The sequence below is a fragment of the Neofelis nebulosa genome, chromosome 2, assembly GCF_028018385.1.
Source record: "Neofelis nebulosa isolate mNeoNeb1 chromosome 2, mNeoNeb1.pri, whole genome shotgun sequence".
In the NCBI taxonomy this organism is placed as follows: Eukaryota; Metazoa; Chordata; class Mammalia; order Carnivora; family Felidae; genus Neofelis; species Neofelis nebulosa.
Genome location: NC_080783.1, coordinates 56,192,996 through 56,211,206, shown reverse-complemented (window position 1 = coordinate 56,211,206; position 18,211 = coordinate 56,192,996). Strand labels below are relative to the sequence as shown.

Genomic DNA, 18,211 nt, shown 5'->3' with positions numbered 1-18,211 from the left:
TTCAAGTACTACTGACATCTCGCCACAGCCAACTCCGTGCCGTGTCTTATTTAATATTTTTCTTTCAATTAAGTTGTTTTTTATTTTAGCCTCATCTCATGCAGAATTCATGAAATTTTGATGTTTGTGTGTGTGTACATGAATACAATAAAATAAATATATGGCTATTAAAAATATTCTGTGTGCCAACTAAATTCACCTCATTTAATTATTGTGTGTGTTTACCACACTTTACGAAATACTGAGATAAATCTACTTCATGTTTAAGTCATGTAAATGCAGTAGTCATAATTTCATGTTTTCATAAAAGGCAACTTTTTTATTGTCTTTCTTCGCCAGGTCTTTCCTTCATGCTTTACCCTCTGTCATGAATCTTCCTTCATTCCCATTTCCATTCTCTCAAAGTCCTTTGGTTCAATATTCATATTTCCTCTTCCCCAGTGAGGTGAGGAAAACTTTCCCTCTGTATTGCCCACTGGGGACCCTGCTTCATTTGATATGAACTCCAGGAAACCGTATTGAAACAAACTGGTAATTGACAGAAGGAATAAAAAGACCTTTGTATTCTTGTCTTTTTCTAGGAATTGGGACTTGAGGAATATTGAAAAGTGATGTTATTTCTATTTCATCCTTAGAGTCAGTCTTCTCTGAGGAAATGGCACATAAACACAGAAAGTCCAATTTATAAAAACACATTTAATAAATTATTCCTTGAGGAATATAATGGAGAGTCTGTTTTTGTTTCGGGCACTGTGAAAGCTGTAATACCTGTAGGGGAGAAGGAAGATGAGAAAATGGCTGATCTTCATGAAATCTTTTCCCTTATTAAACATTCCTGTGTTATTAATTCAAGCTTTGTTTCTTCAGTAATAAAGGCGACCATTATACATTTATTGCTGAGTGAATACACTCAATTCCCAGCTAGTTATAGCTTGGTACCATTGTGAACCCCCCGTTATTTACAGTGGATTATTTGTATTGAAGGTGATCCGTATAAGATCTCGATTGAAACCTCTTGTCATTGTAATCTATTTTCTTTGCTTTAACTTACTATATCGTTTCTGTTGGCCCTTATTGAAAAGTGAATAAATAGCCTTTTGACACATAATTTACATTTTTGGGCAACTTTATCCCTAAAGATCTCAGAAAGAGTTGCCTCAAATGTAAGCTGTTTTATAAGGATTTCACTACATAAAGTTATAAAAAAAAGCCTTCTTCCAAAGGAATGGATTTCAGTGACTGAATTCTCCTTTTGTTAACATTTGCAAAGTAGTTTCAGAATCATATAGAAAATTTATACAAAATAGCCTGTGAGAACCCACAAAAATGAAAACTAAAGTTACAGCAATGTAATTCTATATACCTTCTTATTCTGGGAAAATTTAAGCACTATTCAATCCTAACAACAATTGATCTTAAAAACATTAAGACTCCAGAATCCATAGGGAGGAATGGGTGCTCTGCATTTACTGTGGCTCCCCAAAAGGTTCTTTCTGATGGCAAACAGATGGGAACCCCATAGAGAGTCAGATTTCCGCTGCAACTATCACAGGGCTACACCATGCCTTTGAAATGACATCAGCCAGGAAAACAGTGACTAGAGTTTCAGATTTCATAGAAGGATTTTGCCTTGCTCTGTGTAGGCCCAAAGATAGCAGGAGGAGGCAATAAATTCTGTCTGAGAACCTCTCCTGGTAGATGTTTAAAGAGATTATATGAGTAAATCAACTGTCCCAATCCCCCAATGTGATATGGACCATCCGATTTGAATTTGAATTTTCTCCGTCTTCCTTCTAGAGAACTGATGTAAGCCAACAACTCAGGATAAGTTGGGCCTGATGGGTGGAATGCTGTGCTGTGGAGATTATAAAAAACTAAAGTATTTATTTTTTATGAAGCTTTTCCTATAATGAGGTTTATGACTGGAAAGGGCCAAAGCTGAAATAGTGCAGTACCTGGATTAGCATTTCTCACTGGAAAAAAGATTAGGTTGCCTCACTTTAACACTTAGGTTTACTATATATGAATAAATGCTGCCATTGTTTTCATTTTCATTTTTATTCTATTATTATTGACCTTTTCCTGAAACAACTTACATGGATGTGGAGGAAATTCTAAAATTGAGGAATATATTTTCTGTATGAGTCACGATATGCATTGGTGTTTATCTTGTGGTTCTGCCAAGAAACAGTGAGCAAGCCTTGGACTTAGGGCAGCTCATTTGGGTAGAGCAATGTAATTCTCCATTTACTTCTACCTAAGTGAATGCTCTCCCAAGAATAGCACACCCAATCTCATGAGTAGCTGCTACAATTTTCAAAAGACTGCATGAGCATTTAATACTAATGAAGGCAAGTTTTCAGGCAATTCTTTACAAATGTTGACTAACTTTGTCCCATTCACTTGAATCTAAGGAGGGATGTTGGGTCTCAAGGAAGACTGGATGACTAAAGTGTTGGCAATAAGCATAAAAATTCATCACCCCCTGAATAACACTCAAATTTGTATGACCTAAGTATAGGGAGTATGGTCTGGGTGCCCTTAGGCAACAGTAACAACAACAACAAAAATCGGACTCAAACAAGTTTAAACGAGAAGATAATCTATTTTTTCCATTCTATATGAGACCCAGAGGTAGTTCAGGTTCTAGGGGAGGTAACATAGTGGCTCAAAGATATAATCAAGGACTGCAGTTCTTTTCTTTTTCTTTGATATCTTCAAAGTCCCCTTCATCCTTAAGTTAGTTTCTGTCATGGTCATAAGATAGTGGCAGCAGATTCAGATTAACAATGCCCAGAGGAAGAGAGAATCCTTCTTGTATCACTTTTTTTAAGGTGAAGGAAGCTTTCTCAGCAGCTCTTCAAGAGACTTCTGTTGCCTTGGTAAAGACTGGACCACATGCTTACCCTTAAATTAATCATGGAAATGGGGAGTTATAACAATGGGCTTAGACCAGGGATTTTCAACCTTGGATGCATTTTGAAAGTTGAGAAAAAACTGATACCTGGGTCTTACCTCTAGAGATCCTGGGATGCAGCCGGGGGCACTGAGAGTTGTAAAAAGTTCCAGGTGACTCTAATGTGCAGCAAAGCATTTGAGAACCATAAATTTAGACCAAATGTCTGGGGAGTGGAGACAGAGTAGGGGTAGGAATGGATAGTGGATTATAAATTACTATAGCCACTACATATTGTTGTATTTTTAATGTAAATTTTGCACACATGGGATTGGAGTCAGGTTTGGAGGAATCCATATTTATAGGGAGACCAAATGAACGTGGTCTATATTAGAAGGGCAAATTTGGATGCATCCAAAGCCAATCAAAACCACTTCTGAGCATGGTTTTGATAATGCACTTAAAGAGTGATTTTTGACTTCTGTAAAGTATAGTAAACTAAGAAGTGATGACAGTAAATGATATGAATCTTTTGAGAAAAAAAGTATGAGAATACTCTTAAATTCTGGTCACCCACTTAAAAAAATGTCCATTACCAAATAGTTTCTAGAAACTTCAGTATTTTTCACATTCCCTCTTTGAAAGCCAAATATTTCTTAAGAATTCTTGAATGCATGATACTAAAATTCTTTTCTTTATTTTTTGAGAGAGAGCACATAAGTGGGAGAGAGGCAGAAAGAGAGGGAGACAGAGGATCTGAAGTGGGCTCTGTGCTAACAGCAGAGATGTGAGGCTTGAACTCACAAGCAGTGAGATCATAATCTGAGCTGAAGTCAGATGCTCAACCAGCTGAGCCACCCAGGTGCCCCCTAAATTTTTTTTTTAAGTTTCACTACAATATGGAGGGATCTAGAGGTATAATGCAAGGTGAAATAACAGAGAAAGACAAATACCATAAAATTTCACTCATATTTGGAATTTAAGAAGCAAAACAAATGAACAAAGAAAAAAAGAGACAAAAAAGCCCCTGACTTTTAAATATAGAGAACAAACTGGTGGTTGCCCGAAGAAAGGAGGGTGGACGATGGGTAGGACAGGTGGTGGGGATTAAGAGTACACCTATCATGATGAGCACTGAGTAATGTAAAGAATTGTTGAATCACTATACTGTACACCTGAAACTAATATAACACTGTACATTACTTATATAGGGATTTAAAAAATAAAACTAAAAAAGTTTTCATTGGTTTAAAAGCTGCATGCAAATAAACCAGAATATCCCAGACTGAACGCCTTAAAAAAATTCAGATGCTCTTTTTCCAGTTATCCACTTTATATAATCTCTTTAGGTTGCATATCCAGATCATTTTATTCTCATACAGACTGTACCCCACTCCCCCCACCCCCATATGTCCAGCATGTGGCATCCACGTGGTCACTGTTATGTTTGTACATGTGGAACAGTGGTCCTCCACCTTGGCTACATATTAGAATCATATGGGAAGACTTTTAAAAAACTGACCCCTCCCTTCCATTCCCATCCCCATAAGTTGAAACCAAACCTTTAGGGGTTAGAGGGCCTAGGCATCTCTATTTTTGAAAAGTTTACCAGCTAATTCTGATACGGAGTGAGGACTAAGAGGTATTAGTGTAAAGGGGAAAAGGAGGTAGATAACAGTTCTCTTGTTCTTAGCTTGCTTTTAATTTTTCCTCCCCCAAAACTAAGCTAACCCGAGTAAGCAATCTTGTGGGAGAGTGTAAGCCTTTAAGGTCTTGGCTCAAATGGATTTTGCAAGTAAAGGTAAAGCTTTATGGAGCCTCGAAAGTCTCTGGTAACACTCTGTAAATACCTGTGGAAGCAGCTGGCCCTTTACTGTGATTTCTGAATAAGTACCTCATACGTAGCCCTTTGCACTTGAGGTGCAGGGAAGCCTTCTGACAGCTGTTTTTACTGTGGTTGGTGGCTAGAGACCATAATGGAGAGAAGAAAATCACTACCTTGGAGAAGGATCATAAAAAGTGACTTTTTAAAGAGCTGATGAAACAACAGGTGGGTCAATAATCTTTGTGCCCAACCCAGATTGTACCACAGCTAAATCTGTGCCTGCTGCAAACAATATGTGGTGCCCACCCATGTCCCCTGTGGCACACATTTGGAAACCATAATTTAGGCTGACGCTGGAATGTGCTCACTGAGAGTTCTTTGGGAAAAGCTTATTCTACCACCCATTAAATAATCAGCAACATAAGTAGTGAAAGTCATAGCTCTGGAAAAAGAAATGCTTCGCATTGATAGTGTCAGAATAATTTGGAAAATAAACCCTAAGAGGTGGAACGTGGTAAAGTAGAAAGAGCACTGGAATTGAGCCAGTAGCTGTGGATTCAGATCCTGGTTTTCCACTATTTGGCTGTGACCTTGGGCAAGACCTATTATGGTCTGCGAGCCCTGGGCTCATTGTTGCGGATGCATTCCAAATTTTTATCATAATACCCAATTTATAATTTAAAAAATCTATTAAGTCATATCTACAATATCATAGAAGAGTCCATTTATGATTTTCCATTTTATATTTCACATGATTATTTCTAGAATAATTTTACAATTTTGCCAATCATCTCATTATAAATCTTACATTGTCAGAAAAATAGTTCTCCTTAGTTTCTGAAAAGGGTTAGTAACTACTTTCAGTGTCTTCGTCAGATTATGGATAGCTCACCTTTGTTTTCTGGCAGGTTGTCAAAACAGTTTAAATGTAATGAATAAGTACAAAAACAAAAGGCCAGGAAACAAAAATGCTGTATTAAATATAGAAAAAGTTTTGCCTTTCTAATAAACACACAAAGAGAGGCACTCCTTAACATACGTGGGCATGTGGTTTTAGCTTATTATAGAATCTTTTTTGGAAAAGTGTTTGTTATGATTTAATTCCTGAAGCTTTCTTTTGCTTTACAGTGTTAGGGTGTGATAATCTCTTGCTATAAGTATAGTATTTCCTGACTTAAAGATGAACTAAACATCTTATCTTCCTCAGAATATATATTCTCCTTTCCATATATGAAGTGCATAAACCCTAGGACATGGCTTTGTCAAATTTGGAGTAACTAAGACCAAGAGGTTGAGTCTTCACAGAATAATAGCCTCTGACCTTATGCAGCACAGACAGAAACACCAACCAGCCAGTAATTTCCTGGTGAGTCTTGACAATCTCTTCAAGAGTCTGTGGACACTTTGTGGACATACATTTTACAGCAGTTGCCACGAGTGCTGGGAAAACTTTTAGTGATGTGTCTTTTATCTTAAGCGTTTGCCTCTTGCACTAAAATAACTGGAAACATAATAGCAATAAATGTTTTTTTCATGCACCTTATTAAGGTCCTGTTTGAACAGTACAATTTTAGTCATTTGTTATTTTGAACTGAGGGATCCAGTCATTGGCAATGATGTGTTTAATTTCACAGATGTGCAAATTCACTTTTAACAAGAACTTGGATTCAGTTTATATGTCCACCTAATGATATTTACAATCAAGTTATTGGCAGGTCCTATTTAAACTAATAAATGCATATCTTTCGTTCTAGAAATGTATACAGAACTCTATTTTCTAAAAGTTTTTCCCTATGAAGGCAATTCCTTTTCTAATATATACACATTAGGAAGTTGTAGACAGGATTTCAATATGTGATAGGTCAATCTTGGCCAATATCCAAGGGAGCTGATTTTATTAAATAACCAAAAGAACCTCAATTTCTTTTGGATTCAAGTGTAAAGCAATCACCTTGTAAAGACTCATGCCCTCCCCTCCCCCTTGCAAGGAGAATATTAAAACAAGACCACACTATGCCTATGACCAATTAATTACCTTCTGGCTAATGCCTGGCTCTGTTTTTCAATATAAAATGAGTATGGCTACAGAAAAGTAAGTTTCCTTTAGAGTTAAGAATCTATTTAATTCCCAATTGTCATAGAATATTTTTTAGAAAATACTGCACTCTTTAAAATTTCTGTCACTGTGTTTCTATTGCTGTCAAAGAGAAAAAGGTAACGACTACTGCAAGTGTACAAATAAAGCTCATTGCGTTCTGCAAATTATACAGATCCAGTGTTTTTGGTGAGTCCTCTTAAAATTTTCTCTGGCTTTATCAATTTGAGAGTCACTCTTTATAGATAAGTGTTGTCTCAGTTTGCAAAAAGGCGTGGTTATGGTTTCCAAAGTCACTTGGATAATCACAGTGCTACCTACCTGACACTTGCTGCTAAAAGGTTGGTAGACCTGCTTGTGGCTTCAGCTGCCAGCTCTCAGAGAAGTGTTCCTGTAATTGACAAAAGGGAGAAAATAAAAGATAAAATAGGGAAAGAAAAGGAGGGCAGGAAGGTAGATAGATTTTTCATTTCTTATCTTGTGATACATTCTGTGGCGGTAAACACAACGATCTCTTAAATAGACCTTTTGAAGGCAGAAAAAGAAAATACTCCAAGAGAAAGGATTAAAAACTGGAGATTGTCTTCCTTTTCATTGTGGCTTTGTCCTTTTGGAAAGTCTGCATGACCTCTCCTCCTAGTATTAAATAAAACACGGGTGCCAGGACTGATGATTCGATTTGGTGAGTTAGTTACAGAAGTAGCTCTGGCATCTGTTACTTCCACTCTGTTATCCATTACTTCTGTTTTCTTAATGGCAGCAGACATTTGATTAGCTACTGAGATTTGGACACGAAGGGGATCCAAGGTGGGTTGTGAAGTAAGTCACATAGCTGCATCTCTGTTTCCTCTTTACCTCACCTGGCCCTCTGGCTCCAGAGTTCTGGCAAACTGGCAGCTGGAGGCATTCACCTCGGGCTGGGGAGGCTCTAATTATTTCAAGAATAATTGATTAAAAAATACATAATAGCCTGATAATAAAACTCCTGGAATACATATCATTTATACATCATTTTTGGTATAGCGGTTTTGGGAAGAATGAAAAGCAAATCTCCCCTTTTCTGCCAAATATATAAATTAGTGGGTAAAACTAAAAGGGTAGGGAATTAAGTAATGTCTAAATATTTACAAAATTCTTAATTTATGCACAACCATAGCAGAGAACAAGGACTGCCTTTTATACATTCATAGTTAAGCGTTATAAGAAAAAGCTCCAAGTAGAAAAAAGGCAAAAATCCAAATTTCTTAGCAGTAATCAATATTTTATAGCATCCAACAAAAAGTAACAACAAACATTTACCTTATGGGTTAAAATTACTGTAAGCCAAAATACCAGAAAACATTCACTTAAAATAAGTATTTTTTTTCCCAACTGACTTGTTTAAGTGTCTATAGCAGTCAACTTTCTTCTGTATGGCTGTACAGAATCAGATGTTACACCCAGAAGTAATTGTGAAAAAGCATCTAGTGGTCCAAATGATTGTGGGGCCTCAAGGGTTAAATGAATTTCTGAAGGTAAAACTTGAGTGTGGAAAGTCTGGAACTCATACCTTAGTCTTTTCACTGTCAGTTCACTGCTTATTTTTTCCTATGCTGAACACATTAGAAAGATTTACATTTGATTGTTTGTCACTATTCACAAGGAGGCACAATCAGTCCTGGAAAATAAATAATAGAAAGCAAGGGGAAATAGTGTATAAAATTTAAGACCAACCAATCAACCAAATTATGGAAGAAAATTTAAGCCACAGACCAAACCTTGTAACCTGAAAAGAACCAAGAAAATAATTCTCACCCATTTAGTACCTGTTCTTTTACAAGACCTTAGGCCAAGGTCCAATTTGACTCTGTTGAGACCCAGAGGCTATAGGACTAAAAAAATGGAGTGGAAGTATACAGTTAAGGTCAGATTTGGTTTTATTGGATAGCACAGTCTATCCTGGGATGGCACAATGGACCTGTCTTTATTTGCTGATTGAAAAAAAGTCCAGCCATGGCCTAGCAATCATTTATATAGCAGTCACCAGAGGAAAGCAAACATACCCACTTTAACAATTCATTGGCTCTTGCCACCTTTTCTACACCCTAAAATTACGATATAAACTGCTATTGAGGGTTACTTGCTTATGCAAAGATGTTACTCTAGCAATTGTTGCTTGAGGGCAAACCTGGTGACTACTGGCAGAGGGAATACAAAAGTGAGCTAGCTTATACATGGGCTCCATACTTTTCTTAATTAACTGGAAAAGTCCCTCCAGCAGAATATTTGTTATTATAATTTTAAGTATTCAAGCCTCAATGTGTAACATGTGAAGATGCCAAAGATAAATACTGATAAACTGGAAACCAAATCTAAATAAAGGCCATTTTTTGATAAAAGACATTATCAGACATCACTATATATTCCACCCAATAATCTCATAAATCAAAGCTTTTAGCTGTCTGGATTCATACGTGACTGTGTTCTTTCCAGTATGTATTCTTTCTTCTTCCAGAGGTTGTTCAATAATGGCAGGTATGTTCCTGCCATAAAGTTCACATTGTTCTAGAAACTGGACACATTCTTGAATAACACTGTCACGAAGCACGATCATGTGTTTTGACATGTTTTCTAATAAGGACAGGAAGCATCTTTTGGCATAATACCAGGTATCAGTTCCCAGTTTCTTATGATAAGGCTCCAGGCTTTTGATCACCCGAGAAATACCAAAGTCATAATTTCCTTTGGCACAATAAAGTGTGCCTATCACCAAATTCACAATGCAGAGGTGGTAGATTTTCTTATCGGGGTCATCATAGGACAGCTGCTCTTCCTCCTTTTCAATCTTCCTCATCAACTCCTCAGCTTCTTCATTCTGACTTGTCATAATATATGAAACACACAGGTTAGCCAGCACAACAGCACTGACATTCAGAATGTTGTCATAATGCTTCTTGACTATGGGTTCATAGAAACCTATAGCTTCTTTGTATTTGCTTTCCTGCATGAACAGGACATGAGCCACGTTCAACTTCCACACATCATGGTCATTACAGAATTCCACAGATTTGCGGAAGATCTTTTCCACCATTGGATAATTCTCAAGGTTCCAGTAGATTTTGGCCTGGGCCATCAACACAGGAATATACTTCTCCAGAGTGTCATCATATTCATTCACTGCCTTTTTGACAGCTTCGTCATCTCTGTGGTGTCTTGCTTCCTGTACTTGTTTGGTGAGTCTCCGGAGCTGTTCAGTCAGCATCCCCGCTAGCCCATCAAGCTTAATGAAAGCCTCTTCAGGGGCTGTCTGGCAGGTGATCAAGGCATCCAAGAAGTCATAGAGATAGGGTGTGAGGAACTTGTAAGTCAAATGGGCATTCTCGGCCAGGACATCTGCTGCCAGGTCGAAATACTCATACTTACAGTAGAGCAGCAGCAGGTTGCCAAAGGTCTCCGGGGGAAAGGGGTTCTGTTGGAGCAAAAACTGTAGCTTTTCAAACCCTTCTGTAGGCCTGGCATCCATGTTCATTAGCGCCTTGTTGTGCAGGGTCACAGGGTCTAACTCTTCTTCTGCCCTAGGTGGCATGTCAGTGAGGGTTTCCTGGGCCACTTCATAGTTTCTCAGTTGGTATTCTATGGCTGCTTTGAGGTTGAAGGCTTCCACCAGGGCAGTCTGGTGAAGGACTAAGGTGTTGCCAACACTTCGAACATCGATGCCCTCAGTGGTCATGCCCACACCTAGCTCCGGGTGCTGGCGGATGCCACGCTCAATAATGTCGGCGATGTGCTTTAGAGCCGAGGCATAGTGCCGGCTACTGTAATAGGCCAAAGCCAGGTTGTAGGAAAGGTCAGGCCGGTAGCCCGAAGCCTGGAGGGCCGCAAAGAACTTGGCACACGCGGCCTCATACTGTCCCTCCTTGTAGAGCAAACACCCCAGGTTGACCTGACCATCGGGCTCGTTCTCGCCCCCACTGTCCTCTCCCCCTTCCCCGCCCAGTAGCTGCTCCACCAGGCTCTTGGCCCCGGGCAGGTCGCCCTCGCTGTACTTGATCGCGGCTTGCAGACGGAGGACGCGGTTGTGGTAGGCGGGGTTGTCCAGGAGGAGGAAGGCGACCCGGGTGGCCTCTGGATAAAGGCAGGCCTTGTACAGGGCCTGGGCCTGGTACAGACGGTACTGCTCCAGTTCCGGGTGCAGCTGGCCCAGCTGCTCATAGCACTCGGCCGCCAGCGTGAACTCCTGCAGGCGGTAGTAGCAGTAGCCCAGCAGCGACAGGCCGGCGCGGCTCCTCGGGCTCCGCTGGAGCTCGCCGCCCAGCAGCTGCACGGCCTCGGCGTAGCGCGAATCCCGGATGAGCCGGTACACGACCGCAGTGAACTCCCCATCGGGGATCTGCGCGCCGCTCAGCCCGGCCATAACAGCCAAACTGGTGGTGCGTGCTGGTTACTACGGCAACAAGCCCACCGGAAACGGAAAGCTGCTCGTTCTGAGATTACTTTGTAATGGAATAAGCTCAATGGGAATAAAAAGTCATCACTGAAATCCCCGTTACTAATTTCGTTCCTGAAGACTTTAGGCTTCTAAGACCAGGAGTCCTGCAAGACCAAACAAACGCTTCGATGCAGTTGAGATACGAAAACTCCACTTCCCGGCATGCACCACTGCAGTCGCGCTGCAGTCGGGAACGTGCCCGCGCTGCCTGCTGGGAGTTTAGTCTCGCGGGACCGATTCACAAGCATTGGGAGGGGGTTTCACCGCCCTGTTGTTTGTATGTTAGTTGGGTTTGCTTGGTGTCGTTTGCATCGTTTCGGTGTCTGACTCGGGAGAGGAAAGTTTATCGTCTGAAATCCCATGCTTGTCTTAGCTGTTTACGGTGCAGTATATACAAACGGTGTCGGCTCCTGTTTTGTGCTTGTAAATTAGTAGGAAGGAAAAGGTGGACTGAATCCTTGGTAGTGCCCTGAAATTAGAGTAGGTTCTTTTTTAAAGCCGCCCTGAGGGCCTATTTCTAGGAAGTAATATGAAGAGACCAAAAGTCTGTTTTTGTCGTTTCCACAGGTGGTGTAGCATAGGTTTTGTGAATCATAAATGGTACTGTGAGATCCTCAATTTTATTTTTATTTATTTATTTTTCATTTGCTAGATTTAATTTAGTTAATTTTTTTTTTTTTTTTTTTTTTTGAGATCCTCAGTTTTAGATCCAAGTGTCTCCAATCGTCTCTTTTCATGAACAATTATTACTGAATAGATGGTGGCATTTAAACTGGGACTCCTGCCCTGGTCCTCTAACTTTCAGTACAAAGAAGAGACCATTCTTTCTTGATCTGCCTAGATCTCCATTGGTCTTCTTCTTTTTTAAATGTTTATGTATTTTTTTTTTAGAGCGAGAGAGCATGAGTGGGGGAGGAGCAGATAGAGAGGGAGACACAGAATCCAAAGCAGCCTCCAGGCTCTGAGATGTCAGCACAGAGCAGATGTGGGGCTCAAACACACTCTGAGCTCAAGTCGGACACTTAACTGACTGAGCCACTCAGATGCCCTTCCACTCCTCTTCTACCATTTGCATTGGCCTGCCTAGCCCTTAAGATAAACTGTCAAAAGCATATCTGCTATATACTTAAAGACTTCCATGCAAGTCCTTAATCATCCTCCTTTATACTTTTGCTGGCCATGCATCTTTTCTATATATAAATTTTAGACCCAACACCAGCCATATTGTATGCCATATTAGACCATTTATGTACATTTTTTCTAATCTTAATAACCACCCCTATATTCTACGTATTACATGTAAGGTAAGTTTTGCGTACTGGAAAGTTTTATGTTATTTGCCTAAGACCACAGAGCTAGGTAGTTAGCAGCTGTGCCAGGATATCCAACATCTATTTTCAGTAGGAAATAGCGACTGATAAATAACTCATTCCATATATCCCTTATAGATGAGTTTCTAAGAGCCTAGTGTTTGGGGCCAAGTTGTATAATGGAAGATTAGTTTCCTTTCTCCATTCAACCAACCAACCAACCAAACAACTTGGTGTGGTCAGTAGAAATTTGAACTTCCAGATCTGAATTGCAGCTGTGAGCAGATGTTAGGAAGTAATTAGTGGGGGTGGTATAGCATCTAGTTGTCTGATAGATCTAGGCGGAGACTTCTGTAGGTGTGTGATTGTTCATAGCAGAAAACAACTGACTTTATGTACTCATTCAGTCTTCTCTCTTGCTGAAAAATTGGCAGCACTGTGAACTTCCGAGTGGGACCAGAAAAGGAACTTGCCACTACATGAATACCAAGAAAGGAACAAACTGCGCATGTTTCAGAGTGTTGAGTGGGCCTCTGGTCCACCTAAGATACCCTGAGAACATAGCCAATGAGGATCACTCTAATTCTCCTCTAACACTTCTTCAACCCAATGTCTTGGTGCACCCTTTTAGGGCCTTCAACTCAGCAGGTATGTGGGTTGACAGAGGTTGGTTAGTGCTGCTCAGTAATTGAGGGTTGGGTGTGGGAGGATTTTCACCCTTATGGCTGCCTGACTACATATTTGTCCCTTGGAAACTCAGGCTGAGTATTTAAAGATCCTTATGTATGAACCGTTACTTTGGGTAAGTTACTGTTAAATCAAGGTAAGACCACAGAACTTAGAAATGGGAAGTTACCTTTTTATCTTTCGTCTGTCAGTCTTTCTTTCAGAGTTGTATTTGTATCATGAAAGCGTTCACCTGCAAATGGTTTCTTGGAAAAATGTATGAAAAATAGAAGGACTATCTGCTCTCCTCCAAATTTCTTGGATCCCTTCAGGCATCAGTTGGGGTCCCCTGTTTGTGTTAGTACCTCTCTGTGAGTGTGGCAGCTGACGAGGGCAGGAGGGAGGCCGCTCTGTGTCTTTCCCCCTTATTTCATGTGCTGCTGTTCCTGAGGCCTGGCTTGAAAAAAGCAGGACATTCGGCTTAGACAGATGGAGGGCAGGGTCATTTTCAAAATGAAATGAGTGCACAAATCACACTGTGAAATTGGCATGACCATCACTGCTGCTGTGATAGACTGACTTTTATTTAGTTATGATGGGCAGTTGGGGAATAGATTAGGTTTTTGGAGGGGGGAGGGGCCGCAGTGAAAGAAGGCCCTTTAATTAATGAGAGAAATTCTGGAAAGCAATAAATGGGGTGGAATATTATAAAATGTCATAAAAGACCATTTTGTTTCCAACAGAATCTTGAAAACTGGAGCATGTATCAAAAAGTAAATGTATCGTACCATTGCTAGCAATAAGAAAGCATTTGGTGGTTGCAATAAAATGATTTAGTGCCTTATAGAAAGAAACTAGGCTTTGAGAAAATGGAGTTGGACTCGGTGGATTTTGCTGCAAAAAGGAAGGCATGTTCACCATGTAGAAGAATTCCATTCAGGCAAAATGTGTAGGAGCTAAAAGCATGATGTTTGGTTCTTCATATGCTTGTGTTTCTGCCTGCCAAAGTATGAGATGATCAAATCCTATTCTATTTGTACATATTATCTGTCTGGCATTCTCTTGTAAAACAGTTGGAAGGTATGATTTCTTATTTATTCTTTACATGTGATCATGCCCTGTTGGTAAACCGGTCATTTCTGAACATCCCAACTACCACAGCTGTGGTCAGACATCTTTCTTGATAAAGGAAGACCTTCTGAAAAACACACTTTTCAGTTGTTATTTTTTTTTCCCTTCTCATTTCAGGCCATTTTCTTCAGGATGGCCAGTTTCAGGGGCTCAGTTACCTTGCTTCCTCTCAACAGTAAACAGGGAAAAATAATAAATTAGTACCAAATTGGTAACGTAATTGACTTTTAGAAGCATCCCTTCCATCTTTTAATACTTTTGGAAGGGTTGTATACCAAATCAATATTTGGGGACATGTATGCTCAGACATTTAACCTCATTATGAACTCTCTTTTTGCTGGTGGTTTCAGCTCTATTATTTTCATTAGATTTCTTTCTTGGATATACCTTATTTTTTATCAAGTAGCTTATATTTAGGTGCTTACAGTGTTAGCACTGTTACCTAAACTTGTCAGGGAGAACACAATAGCATTATAGTTTATAAATGGAGTTAGTAGGGAAGGCACAACTGTGGATACTGGTATTTGAAGAAAGTGATCAGCCATCCAAACAAAGAGCTACTCTAAACCTTGTGTTTATACAGTACTTTCTGTACCAGGACCTGGTCCTGCTTTGCCTAACTTCCCTCATTAATCCTCACAGCCCTTCTGTGAATTAGGTGACTCTTATTTTTGGCCCCACTGGAAAACCATCGACTGCAAAGCACAAAAGGAAGCCTGTGGTTGCAGCAGCCCGCCCGCGGGGGCTGGCGATTGCTTAAGCTGGCCAGTAGGGGCCACACTGCACCTCTTCCCTCTCTCCCCCTAGGCACCTCCTCTCCAGTCCTTTGAATTGGGTTTGGATCATTTGCTGCAGTTTGTTCTAATAGAACAGGCACAATGGTGTAAGAATTTTAAAGTTTAAGCACCGAAGCCGTTGTGTAATTGTATGGCGTCAGTGTGGTCGGCAGCCCTGCATTGATGCGATCCCCCTGTGTAATTGCCCATGCAAATTCGAGTGGTCTGTAAGGGACGCAGAAACCCGTGTTTGGCTACAGATTCTTCTCCCCCAGAAAATCTAATAACTTGAAGAACCTTTTGTCATCTTTAAAATGCACCATGGACAGGGATGTCTCAGTATCCCTCTCATAGGGGCAGACATCACAGATCAAGGTTAATGGGCTAAATTCACAGCCAAAATTTAAATTGTAGGTAATCAGATGCATGCTTTCCTCTTTCAGACTTTAAATCACCCACCACAAGAGAAATAAAGATTATTCCAGAGGTTTAGTTAAACTTTAAGCATTTTATTAAAAACCAAGATAGTTAGGTCTCTTAAAGCAGACTGTTTCAAACTCATGAATTAGTTGCCTGTGAAATTGCTTGCAATCTGTAATGTAGTATTCTTACAATGAAACATCAGCCTGACAAATCTGTACAAAGCCAGTGACTTCAAACAATTCAGCTGAAGACATATTTCCCTCCTTTTGTGTAAAACAATAGTAATTAGGAAGCAAATCCAGAGGGGATCCTTTTTAGATTATTGTATATCAAAATAAAATGGCAAAAGCAATTTTCTCTCATGGGAATGAGACTTAACAAAACCTCATCTCTTATTTCTGTACTATGCCCTTCCTTCCTCGTTCCCTCCCTTCTTTCCTCTCTCCCTTTTTTCCTTCCTCCCTTCCTCCCTCCCTCCCTTCCTTCCTTCCTTCCTTTAATTCACATAAACATGATTTAATATAAATCTAAAGAAACAAATTGAGGTTCTAATACACACATATATACATATAGAAAGTGAACACAAAGATAAATCATGGCCTCAAATAGCACATTTTTATCACAGAAAATACTTCATTTACCTAATAAACATATTTCTGTACCAGTGTATACATTGAACAACATTGGTATAGATACGCTGCACAGAAGCAATTAATCTTTAGCCCTGTTGAGAGATGTGCCAAATATGCAAGAACATTCATAATTAAATTAGGGAAGATGTAACCCAAAATTGATAGCTGAGGAAAAGGTAGTAACGCAAACAATGTAAGCAGGACACCGGGCATCGCTGAACCTGTGCTCATCGTGACATTCCCTGGACACGCTTCATCTTGTTTCTGTCCTCCCTGTGTTTTATTCTATTACTGCTCACTTATGAAACTTATGAAATTCTGGCTTTCTTGTAGCCAGACCCAACTTTTAAATTTCCTGCTACATTTGAGTTTTGGGAGTTCTTTACAGCAAGTGGCAGAACAGCTGTTTCAGAGACTGTTACTCTGAAGCAGACAATGAGACTTCACGGCACTGGCATTGCCGGAGTTTTTAGGGTCCTAAGTTAGGTTTTGTTCTGTTGTTTAATGAATTCTCTTGGAGTTTTTATTTTTTCTAGGCCAGACATTTTTCTTTAGATTTAAATCTTCCCTAACATGTTTAGATTTCTGTCTTGCTTGAAGGGAGTTTTTCCCACTATTACTGGGGGTGAGATGTATTTTACCTTTCTGCAATTCATTAAGAGTCAGCAGGAGAAATGGATTTTAAAATAATTGTACTGCAAAGTAAATTGAGCAGACTCTGTTTAATGACCTAAGGTAAGTGGATAAAGTATGATAAATTTTGATACATGAAAAAAGCAACTGAATTCCTGTAGCATTAATATTAGATGATATTGCTATTACACTAACAAAAATTTAAAGATTATTTCTAACCCAACCCAACGTGTATGCAAATATAAAATACCTGGAAATGTATAGACATCTCAGATTTTAGAAATAAAAAACACATGCAATTTTAATTTCACTTGATTCACTTTATAAATTGACTTCTAAATTAAACCAACTGCCATTTATAGGATATCTAGCTATGAGATAATCTAAAGTTGTCCCTTATGAAGTAAAAGGGTACATTTTAAAAAAGCTGTACTGACAACCATATCTTTCATGATCACTAGAGGCAGGCTCAGACATGTATGTGGTAGGGGTGTTTTATATCTACCCCATATATGTAACTTTTTATTTTGTCTTTGGAGAGAAGATGACCTCTTTAGGTTTGTTCCTATTGTGTTTGAGAAGAGTAAGTAAGACAATTATGTGGAAAATATTTTAAAAACTAAATACAGGTTGGTCCTCTGTTGTAGAAGTGAACAGAATAAAGCCAGTGCTTTTATTTTACAAGTGCAAAACCCAAGACCTGGAGGGTCCCAAGAGAACAGGTCAAACTGGTGGCCAAGTCGGGGGCCAGGGCCCATCTACTGTGCATCCTGTGGTGACCTTTGTAGTTTGCACGTGATCTCTCCTGGCCAGTATCATAAGCTACATTGTGGGTTGTGCATGTGTTGTCTACATATCGACTACTAAGAAAATAAATAACATGTCTGAAAAAACATATCATGTGGAGAAGGTAGGATGAAGTCCTTTCAGCCATTAATGCCAGGAGCCCCAAGGAAGCAAACGTAGTCTGGTCAGCTGAAGGTTTTATAAGAAGGCTCAAATTTCAAATGCCTTCCTCCAGTAGGAAACAGCCATTAATGATAAGGACTGAGAAAATGTCTCTTTATTGTAGGAAAGCAAAATATATAGATAATCACACATACCTCTCAGTCTTGGAAAATCATGCCTTATTTAGAAAAGGGCTTGAAAATATCTCAAACGCCCAAGTGTTCAGCCTCTCACCCCTGGGGTTGCACAGGGAGGGTGCTGCTGTCCTTTTCCACTGCTTCATGGTCTCCGAGGAATGGACCCATGGCATTAGTCAGCAGTTTCTGAATTTTGACCCACAATAGGAAAGATACCTTAAGACAGGAAAAATAGATGGAGGCAATTACAAACAGCTACTTGATTGATGGT

General features: G+C 39.6%; 1 protein-coding gene and 1 long non-coding RNA gene across 3 annotated transcripts; one reads left to right on the top strand and one right to left on the bottom strand.

Annotated features, from left to right (window-relative positions):
- Positions 1–8,714: 8,714 nt before the first annotated feature.
- Positions 8,715–11,436, bottom strand: LOC131502292 (intraflagellar transport protein 70B-like). The gene has a single exon (XM_058712990.1). The coding sequence runs from the start codon at positions 11,207–11,209 to the stop codon at positions 9,212–9,214; it is 1,998 nt and encodes a 665-aa protein (XP_058568973.1). The 5' UTR covers positions 11,210–11,436; the 3' UTR covers positions 8,715–9,211.
- A 129-nt stretch (positions 11,437–11,565) lies between these two features.
- On the top strand, positions 11,566–17,750 carry LOC131502304 (uncharacterized). 2 transcript variants are annotated; one of them, XR_009257002.1, is made up of 4 exons: positions 11,566–11,684; positions 13,029–13,242; positions 13,473–15,542; positions 15,611–17,750. It is a non-coding gene; the product is annotated as an uncharacterized LOC131502304 (long non-coding RNA). The 2 variants fall into 2 exon arrangements; XR_009257001.1 differs by lacking the exon at positions 11,566–11,684 and adding an exon at positions 11,693–12,588.
- Positions 17,751–18,211: the final 461 nt, after the last annotated feature.